Consider the following 10,875-nt stretch of genomic DNA (forward strand, 5'->3'; position numbering starts at 1 on the left):
GCCACATGATGCAGCAACTTTGCTGAAGCTAAGTGGGCATGGCTCTGGACAGAGCCTGGATAGGAAACTGCTTGAGAACCTTATAAAAAATAACTTTCTGGTCACAGGCAATTCACATCCACTGCCCTGAAAGGTTGAATTCTGCAAGCAGTTGAATTCTGCTATCTAAAATTGTTTCTAGGCCGCCTTTAAGGGTGGAACCCTCTCAAGGCAGTGTACAAGATAAAATCACGCAAAGTGGATACAATTAAAAATCCATAAAACATGTTCCAGTAAAATCTATAAAAACAGAGAATGCCAATTAAAATCATTAAAAACTAAATTTATCAGGAAATACCAATGGCCCCGACTTAAGGGAAGGCCAGCAAAAACAGGTGGATCTTCAGAGCTTTCCTGAAGATCTGCAAAGAAGGGGCTTGACGAACCCCTGATTGTAGTTGATTCCAGAGGTGTGGGGCCACCACTGAGAAAGCTCTCTCCATTGTATTAACCACCTTTGGTGGAGGGCAGGTAAGAAGAGCCTCTGTTGATGACCTCAGAGTCCAGGCAGGCTGGTACAGGAAAAGGCAATCCTTCAAGTAGTGAGGGAAATTCTGAGGGGAGGGGGCAAGGCTCAGAGGCACAGCATGTGCTTTGCATGTAGAAGCTACCAGTTTCAATCCCTGGCATCTCCAGGTAGGGCTGGGAAAGACCCTGGAGAGCCATGGCCAGTCAGAATAGATAAGACTGAGCTAGGTGGAACAAAGATCTGGCTTGGCATAAAGCTCCTATGAGGTGCTAGAATGGACTGTACCATATAAGCTGCAGGTGGGGGATAATATTTTTTAGCATATGTGAACAAGGAGAAAACTCGATAGGGAACTGGCTGGTCTTGAATCTTTCTTAGGAGGTGTTACTTTTTTACTTGCCGGGACAGTTTTAAAGATGCGATCCACCACCTACATTTTGCAATGGTATAGCCCATTCTGCCATCTCAGGACTCCACTACCTCATCCCCACCTCATTCTGCTGAAAACGTAGACCAAGCCACATTTGCGAGCCATCAAGTGATGTGCAGGAATGTGCAGACCAACCCTCTGCTGTTCGCATCCTTTCAGGCATTGCTCTTCTTTTGCTCCCCACTCAGAAGATGTATTAATCTGTCAGCTGGTGATGATGCTGGGGAAGAGATCTGTGATTCTCTTTTTTCTCCAACTCTGGCCTTTCCTGTTGCTCTTCTCTTCTTGAAGGGCACATTCAGCCAACCTTGGCCTCTCACCAGCGTCACCCCCAGTGGGTCCATCTTGCCTTATGCCTTTTCCCTCTGGGCCCAATCCACACCACGGCCCAGAAAGCAAGAGCAGGCCTCCAAGCATGCTTTTGCCATTGCTCGCGTGCTTGGACAGATCACATGGCAGCAACAGAATGGGGGGTGGGGGCGGGCAGTTGGCCCCTTCTGGGGTGTGGACCTCGGCAGGTGCCCAACAATGCCCACTCCTGACGCTGGCCCTGCTTCGCATCATTGTAAGCACTGGTATGAAACCCGTTCTCTTTTAGCAATGGCTTCATCCCTCTGTCAGCATCTGTTTGAAACACAGACCCTGTTATGGCATGCATAAGCAATGCATTTCCAAATGGAGAGGCAACACCCACTGCTTCTGCTTTCTCTCTCTTTTTTTATACTGTCTGGGTCAAAACTGCTCAGGTCTGACATGGTCAGTTTCTCATTTGAAGTACCAGTCATGGCTCAGCAATGGGTTCATTTTCTTTTTATATTCACAGTCAAGCTATTTTTGCCCAAAGGACTGGCATGAAAATACTTTCTCAAGCACCCCAAATAAACACCTCCTGTGTTTGGGTCCATCAGCGTGTTTATTTTTAGCCTGTTTACTGTCTGTGCGATATTATTGTAAAGCATTGGGCTTTTAAATAGCAGCGGTTGCATGAGGTTCCAGCTTTGCAGATTTAAAGTGGTGCATAGCAAATATCGATCAAAAATCTCTTTCCTCCACTACCACCCATCCCCCTCTACAGGTGGTTGGAAGTTCAAGTGGACAATCTGACCTGCACTCAGCGCTGGGTGCAGTACCTCAGGTTGCTTCAGGAATCGATATGGCCTGGTGGAGTTCTCCCCATGGTACCCAAACCACTCAGGACAGAGGAGCAGAAGGCAGCAGCAGAAAGTCAGGCCTTGCAGATTCTCATGGGAATCCTGCCTGGTGAGTGAGGCTTGTTTGTTTCTTTGTGCAAGTGAAGGGTCGTAATGAACTGGTGTTGCAAACTAGCTCATTCACATGGCGGTGTAGGACTCCAAGGTTCATCCTAGGCTAAGATTTCCTCTGGTTCAGATAACGGTCTGAATATCATGGTTGAGCATGATGGCATGGGTCTCTGGGATCAGGGGGTAAAGCAAGAGCAAGCAGATCCTGTTTCTCCCCTGGCTGCATCAGACAGGGAGAGGAGACAGTGGAGTGCCATCCACCAAAGGCCACTTGGCATCTCCCCTCCCAGAATTGTCCACATCAGCTGCTGTTCTACCTGACTGCAGCAGAGGAATAGGTGAGGCAGCCTGGCTGGGGCTCCCCGCCATTTGGTTTCTCCCCTTCCAAAAGTGTCTTCATCATCAGCCATTCCACCTGGCAGTAGTTGAGGGAGACGTAAGATAGCAAAGGTCCCTCTGTTAGCTAGGCTAGGGTTATTTATTTAGTTAGTTCATTTTTATACCACCCAATAGCTGAAGATTTCTGCACAGTTCACAAAATTAAAACCACAAAATACAACAGAAAATGCAATATAAAAAATAATAGATTAAAACTGCAGAATAAGAATGCAACCAGAGTAAAACCTAGCAGCAGTGCAGATATTTAAAACGCAATAGCAGATTTAAGACAGCAGAGCTAAAATGGAATACTAAAATGCTAAAAATGTCTGGGAAAATAAAAAGGTCTTCATCTGGTGCGGAAAAGAGTACGATGTAGGCGCCAGGGGAACCTCTCTAGGGAGTTCATTCCACAACTGGGGTCTCACAACAGAAAATGCCTTTTTCCTGGTAACCACCTGCCTTACCTCTTTTGGCAGGAGTTCCTGGAGAAGGACCCGTGAAGATGATCTTAGGGTCCAGGCAGATACATATGGGAGGAGGAGGCGATCCTTCAGATAACCTGGCCCCAAGCCATTTAAGGCTTTGAATGCCATTTAAACAAATGCCATTTGTGTGATGAACTGCCATTTGGCTCTTCACCTCCCAAATCTTCATCCTTTGGTGGCCATTTCACCTCTTCCTTGTGTCACAGCATGAAAGAGTTGGTACCTCAACTTCCTTATTTTCCCTATCCCTCCCAGTTCCTTCCCTAACCCCTTTTAATGCCATGCATTTGAGATGGCAAGCCATACTGTTAAATCATAAACCACACTGAGTGCAACCATGAGGGCTAGAAGCCTGGTTGTTTGGTTTTAGGAAAATGAAATACCTAAAATTTTGTCACAGCCTTAATATTCTGCTCTAAATGGTTAAGCCAGGGGTGCAGAACCTCAGGCCTGGGGGCCAAATCTGGCCTGCGTGGGATCCCAATCTGGTTGTCCAGGGTTTCTCAGATGGTCACACCCCCTGGCCCCACCCCCTAGCCCCTAAGCACCAATGGTTTGGTGATTTCCCAGCTTTGGTGCAGTTTTCCCCCATTCTAAAAGGTTGAAATGTCACTCCTAAGGCTTTAATACTTAAGCTAAACTAGGCTGGTATTGTTGGCCCCTCCTCTTTTGGCCCTACCCCACCACTGGAATACGGCCCCCAAGAGCTTCTCTGAAATGGAATTCGGCCCTCAGGCTGCAAGGGGTTCAACACCCCTGAGTGAGACAGTTCTTTGTGGCTTGTGTGCATGTCTAAACTCTGTACACATGACTTGTTAAGCATAAACTGCGGCTTCGAAGATATTACCTTAGAGTTTTCATCATTAGGGTTGTTTGTCTCATCAGGAATCTTCCTCTAGAATCAGGAGTCGGGAAGGCTGGATAATCCATTTGATTTTAAGTCCGTGAGATCTATTTAAAGGGTATAGTCATTCAAACGACAACTGACTTCTGGTGATATTTATTCTGTTCCAAGCAAGTTGTTGGTATCCAAATAATGAAAAATCTCACTGTATACACCAGGGGTTATATTGTGAGAGTCAAATTGCCCTTGGGAATTCATGCCAATCTCTGATGTCCACAGAATTCCTCTTAGAAATCCTTGGGACCAGTAAATGCCGGCAGAGCTGGAGCCTAGTCCTCGAGTCCATGCAGCATCCCATCATAAACAGGTAATCTTGGCATCATGGCATCATTACAGGCAAATAAAGACATGTGTACAATGGGCAGCTGATCCGAGAGAAGTGCTTGTCCTCGCTTAGAGCTGGAGAAGGCTCCCTTTCACAGTGCTTAACAGGGGAAAGCACTTACCTCTAGTCATCTTCAATAAGACCTTTTCCTTGCAGGACAGAGAGAAAGCTGCTGAGTAATTCAGTCCTGCTTACTTCTGAGTAGACATGCAGAGGCTTGCCCTGCTTAGTTCTGTATATACATGCTTCCTGCTATAAATTGGCAACAATGGCATGGTGGGGGACTGGCCCCATCCACTTGCCTGTAGCCCTGCCCACTTCGCCTTTGGTCCCGCCCACCCCTGGAATGCAGCCCCCCCGCCCCCGAGCTTCTTCAGAATGCAATGCAGCCCTTGTGCTGAAAACGTTTCATCACCTCTGCACTATATAAATGTTGAGTATTATTATTTGTGCAATTCAGCCTATTCAGCATTATTGATCACATGTCATCCAAATATTTCCCCTCTTCGTTGTAGTCTGTATTGAGCTGAGGCGCTGGGTTGTATAGTGGTCACCACTTCATCTGGATGGCCATTCGTGCTTGGAATCTCAGCCAAACTTTCAAGTGCCATTAAAATCCTGTTTTCTCCTTTCTTTCAGGCACATGGTTTACTGCCTTTCAGACATCCTACTGGAGTTTTTGATTCCTGATCCCCAAATAGATAAGTCTAAAACAACATCTGTAGCTACATCTGTCTGTGGAGTGGCTGAGAGAGCTGGTCCTTCATCCCAGTAACTCAGACTGGTGTTGGTAGCAGCCAAGGAACAGAGAGCGTGTGTAGAGGAGAAACCATAAGCATCAATTCTTTGACATTACATTTCTGTTGGACTGAGCCAAGAGGGCTGTAGAAGAAGGCCCATAAGACTGACTTTCAGTGGCTGCTGAATCTTAGATGTATGATCCAAAGTATTTGCACTGCAAAATAGTGTCGGTTTCATAACGTGGGAGAACTGAAAACCAGTTCTTCATTAGAAGGTATCCTCTTCTTGAAGAAGTGAATAATCTTGAGAATAGAACAAGACTTCACTGACTTTCCTGGATAGATGTGATTTTATTCCCTGCATGTCTTTTAAAGCTGTGTTTAAGCTGGACACTCCAAGACTACCTGTAGCTATATGGGCATTCCATTTCATGATACCTGTCCGTTCTTCTTCCCTACAAAACAATTGCAATGAAGAGAAGAAAACCAAACATTTAGTAAATAAATCCACTCTCCCTTTATTGGTGTGCATGTAACTGTTCTTGAGATTTGCATTGTCTCTTAAAGCAAAAAACTATCCAAGTGAAAGTTTGATTATTGTATGGAATTGGTAGAATCAGCAAGATGATCTGCAGAGCACAAGTCGATGACAGAACACCATCTGAATCTGTAGCTCAGTCACTGGCTAATTTATATATCTCCATTCCTTTTTTAGCTAATTCATATGTTTCTTCCTACTTCTTTATGAAGGGCTGCTGCAAGGGTGAGGTCAAACAGATAGGATGCTGGTCTGTGTGGCTGCCATCATACACAGACCTACCCAAGCAAGTGAGAGAATGTGTCCCAATCCCCACTTCTTGGTATGTAGATTCTTAAGCGTGAGGCAGGCCACCTTGTTCCTGTCAGTGCTGACAGTATAGTTTCAAGTGTGCTTTCAATGGAACGACTGCCTGAATTGAATGTAGGCAGTCAGTCCATATAGGGGAAAAATCAGGTTGCTGTCTGCCTAAGGATTGTGTGAATGGAGCCTCAGTTGGCAATGTGGTTGAACATTTTGGAAGGGGATGCTGTAGGGGGATGAAAGACTTGAGCAGTATTGTGTAGGAAAAGGCCGCTTAATCGCTCCTTATTCCATACTAGAACCACGTCACACAAAAGGATAATGCACACACATCCACAGTCAAGACCTATTCTTCCTTTATAAGAAGAGAATTAGCTTGGGTAGACTGTTCCCTAATATGGTTGCCAGCACCCAGAAGCGACATATTCAGAAGTTCCAACTAAATGGGTAAAAGGAACACATAGGACATTACATGATTCAAGCAACTGGCAGTTGCATGTGTGGCTTTAAGAGTGTAAATTGCAGATGCTGGGACCCCAATCAATATCAGGGTAGGTTTAATCTTTTGCCTTACCCCCGTGGTCCAGATCAAGATTGCCTCCACCCCTGTGCCTCCTGTTTACATGAAGAAAGCTGCCATTGGCATCAATGGGAACTTTCCTCCTGATGCAAATAGCAGTGGAGGGCAAATGGTTAAAGTCCCCATCTGTCTCCCCAACCCTGGTCCTGATGTGGTTCAGGTCTTCCTCGCCTGCAATTTACAATGTAAAATCCATTCACATGATCGCTAATTGCATGGCTGATTTAATGTCTAGTTTGGCCCCAAGTAAAGCCTTACTAGACAATCGGAAAGGAAAGGGAGGTGGAAAAGTAGTTCCATAAATTACACTGATCCCAAGCTGTTAAGGACTATAAAGGCGATAAACGGCACTTTGAATTGAACATAGGAGCCACAATAAAAGTAATATGCTTTCTGCTGCCTGGTGATCGACAGGAACCAGACTCTGTTCTGCACCAGCTGGAGCTTCCAACCTATCTTTAGTGGTAGTACCACATAAAGCAGGTTGCAGTGATCCGATCTGTCATGGCTGACTGTGTCCCAATCATTGAAAAAGGGCAGGACCAAGTAGGTAGAGGGAATGCATCTTTTTTTTTAAGTTCAAGCCAAGAATTAAAACAATATTAATTTCATTTTAAAATGAGGGGAAACCCTATACGGCAAAGCACTTGGATCATATATTATTCCAGATTAGACATGCCAGAGAAAGATCCCAGATGCTGTCGGAAATCCATTACCTACAACTAAAGCGAACATTTGCGCAACACATGATGTGGCGATAGCTGCAAAAGCCAAGTTCCTTTCCCTAATATCCACCCCAGGCTAGACTGGGTTATTTCCAGTGTCAACAGTTCTAAGATTAAGCACTTATCCTCTCACAAAATACAGCATAATTAATACCAGATCAAATTGGGAACCCTACACCAAAGAGTTGGCTTGGCAGTATTGCAGTGTTTGTGAGGATGGATGTTATGGATAATGGATATGTCTAATGAGGTTTCCTAACAACTCCATACCTGGAGGCTCAGCATTACTTCGATATGCAAGCTAATAATAATAATAATATAGAATCAAATAGCATCTAAATTACAGCTGTACCTCCTTCTATCCTCAACAGGGCAAGAACGGATGGAGGTACACGTTCTGGCCCATCATATAATTGAGGTTGCTAGGTTGCAATCCAGGTATCGTGTATGTGCATTTAGGACAGCATGCCCTATGCATCAAGTAAGTGCTGCTATGTCAAACAGGTGGAGTAACATGTTTGGGAGAGCTGTATGTGAACAGCATCCCTAACAGTATGAGCAGGCTGGGGGAAAGGATAAGTGATCTGTTGCCCCACAGTGTCTTGGGCTTTGTCTTTAGTATACCTTCAGCATTTAAAGTTGGGTGTTATTTGAAGTAAGGAGGCTTCAAAGAGATGTTTTCCTTTCTCCCCACAGTTTCTTCCATCCTGTCTTCATCTTATTTCATAGAGCCAGGCAAACAGAGCGGTCAAGTATCACTTGACCAAATGAGTCTTCCTTCCTGTTCCCAAGCTTCTCAGAGCAAATGGGTGAGGGCGGCACTTGGTGGCGGTTCTCAAAGAGAGCACAAGCGATGAGGATCAAAGACAATACACTTCTTTATTTAAAGCTCTTTAAAATAATAATAAAGAAAGGTCTAGCAAAGCGTACGTATTTTCTCTCAAGTGCTCACAGAACCTCTTTGGACATTCTTTAGCTTTAAAATCAACAGAGCCAGGCAAAGTAGGCTACCTTGACTGAAGATGACGGAAGAGTATAAGTGTGTGTGTGTTTAGTGCAAAGGGTAAAACCAAAGCTGTTTGCTTTCCAAGACTACTTTTCTGTATAAGCCACTTCACATTTCATACAAGACAGGATGCAGCTCCCTGGCACTCTTTATTTTGGGCGTTTTAACTCCCCCCAACCCACTCCTTTCGACAGCAGGCCCTGTTCCCTCCATCTCTTATTTGCACATACCCCCTTCCGCTTCTGCTCCTTTTAGGTTTGTATTATTATTATTATTATTATTATTATTATTATTATTATTATTATCAGGACCTGTGAGAAAGGTGTTTTAATCCCCTTGTACTGCAGATTAAGTCTATTATTGCTGCCCCAACCCTGGCATTTTCTCAGAGAAGTTCACAGCCAGAACCTTGCAAATGCTTGCCAGTGTCTCTGCTTCTGCCTTTATTTGCTGAATGCTGAACATCCATATGGGATGACCTTTCTTTCAAAAGTAAAAAAAACACACCAAAAGCTATGTGTAGGATTACCTATATGTAGAGGCCCATGTAATGCAACTCTTGAGCCAAAGACTGTTAAGAGCCATGCGAAAATCAGCAAGACAATGGAGGGGAAAGTGCTGGGAATAAAGAAGGACCCAAACAAATATTTAAAGCCTAGATCCTGAAACCCCAAACTCTATAGTCTGGATTTGACAAGTGTTTGAAAACTGATGATAGTGTGTATCACTTAAGTGGCCAGAGTAGATGTTTTAATCCAACAGCTAATTCAGCAGCTGCTGAATTAGAAGTCTCACTGTGTGCTTGGTCTTTTAGGAAGGCCATCTATATTCCTTACAGAAGGACCTTTGATTGCCTTCATACAGTTTGTATGTCTGCAGATCTGGAAGATATTATGGATTTCTAGCTTTTCTCTTGCGCATTTCTAGCTTTTGCTGTTCCTGGTGCTCTCAGGTCTCAGCTCTTGAGAGCAGCAAACATGGGAACATAGCATTTCTCACCCGCTCTTTGCCCCACCGCTTCCCAGATATCAAACTTTTGTGGGGAGAAGGGGGTTTCTTCTCAGTTCAGAACTAGTGATGGGTGAACCTGGTCCTGTTGAAATTGTCTCTGTATTTACAAGCTTTCTTGTAAATGTACATGCTTTCAGAAAACAAGCATTTCTTTTCTTAGAGATCTGTTCTGGCTCATTAAGTCGGCACACACGCACTGATAGTGCAATGTGCGTGCACGTTAGCATATTGCTTTCTGGAAACTGAAGTTCTCAGCACTAGCCAAGGGCTGGGAACCACATGTAAATCACACACACACACTCATTCCAAAAAAGCAAGTGCACTTAGGAACAAAAGAGGAGATTAGATCTGGATGGGAGATAACAACTTCATAAAACATTTACAAGAAACAACTGAAAGAATGGACTCGTATAGAGAAGTTACTCTCCCCATCGGAAGGAAGAGCTGCTTGTCTGTGTGGTCTGGTCACACAGATTACAGCAACCAATGAGAGATGCATTAGGACTAAGATTTGGACACCTGGTCTGCTGAAAGCAAAACATCATTTATGTACAGTCTCATTTGACATTCTGCGCCAGAGACAAACTGGGGAAATGATGCTCAGTTCATAATGCATCTGAGAATTATGAGCTAGAGAAATGTGTATTGCAAATCAAGTTAATTATGCACTTTGGTGACATTGCTATTAGAAACTGAAAGAACAAGGATTACCTGAATCTAATAAAGGGGTGCACAGATTTTTCACCCTGAGGGCCACATGTGACACTGGCTTGGGGGGGGGGGTGAAGGACCACATGCTTTTACACAGACACATATGTGCACAAACACCAGAGTGATCTGTACTATGAGGCTGTCTGGGCATTGCTGCAGCTAAGTCATTTCAGACCCTGGACTTAATGGTATTGGGGCGGGGGGGGGGGGGCTTTGGATGGTCATGTATATTAATTCAGTTGTGTGAAGCACGCAACTAATGTTTATTTCTTCTCACCGCTGCTGCCATTCACTGCTTTATAGCTGCTTCTACGTTCCTGATATATTACAACAAAAAGACACCCTGCTTGCCAACGCTGATTTAAAAAAAAAAATACTCTGAGCATGTGCAATTCCACTTTTTAAGGACACTTAAATCATAACCCCTTCATGGCTACAGGAAGAAATTGGAGTTTGCTTCTGCTGCCCTAACGCGAAACACACATTTACTTAGGAATATGCACCATCTTTTTGTACAAAGGGATAATAAAAATAATAAAATTAGCCTTTTTAATCATGTACATACCTGGTTGGCCTCCCCCAAGTGTGTGTGTGTGTGTGTGTGTGTGTGTGTGTGTGTATATATAAAAAGGTAAAAGGTAAAGGTGTCCCCAACCAGTCGCGTCCGACTCTAGGGTGTGGTGCTCATCCCCGTTTCTAAGCCGAAGAGCCAGCGCTGTCCGAAGACGCTTCCGTGGTCATGTGGCCGGCATGACTGAACCCCGAGGTGCACAGAACGCTGTTACCTTTCCCGCCGAGGCGGTACCTATTTATCTACTTGCAATTTTTTGCTTTCGAAATGCTAGGTTGGCAGGAGCTGGGACTGAAGACGGGAGCTCACTCCGTCATGCAGCACTCGGGTCTCGAACTGCTGTCCTGCCGACCTTCCGGTCTGCAGTTCAGCGTCTTAACTACTAAGCCACCGTG

At 44.6% G+C, this 10,875-nt stretch overlaps 1 protein-coding gene across 1 annotated transcript in view; it reads left to right on the forward strand.

Moving 5' to 3' along the window:
* Nucleotides 1-5,556, forward strand: part of SNX19 (sorting nexin 19) — a 54,088-nt gene extending 48,532 nt beyond the window's left edge. Inside the window, exons 9-11 of the mRNA XM_084803642.1 lie at nucleotides 2,014-2,198; nucleotides 4,190-4,277; nucleotides 4,935-5,556. Of these exons, the coding sequence (XP_084659768.1) occupies nucleotides 2,014-2,198; nucleotides 4,190-4,277; nucleotides 4,935-5,070 (409 nt within the window). The 3' untranslated portion in view covers nucleotides 5,071-5,556. The remainder of the gene's footprint in view (nucleotides 1-2,013; nucleotides 2,199-4,189; nucleotides 4,278-4,934) is intronic.
* Nucleotides 5,557-10,875: the final 5,319 nt, after the last annotated feature.

Source organism: Heloderma suspectum, chromosome 6, assembly GCF_057233095.1.
Source record: "Heloderma suspectum isolate Gila_16-S chromosome 6, 16-S_ref, whole genome shotgun sequence".
Taxonomy (NCBI): domain Eukaryota; kingdom Metazoa; phylum Chordata; class Lepidosauria; order Squamata; family Helodermatidae; genus Heloderma; species Heloderma suspectum.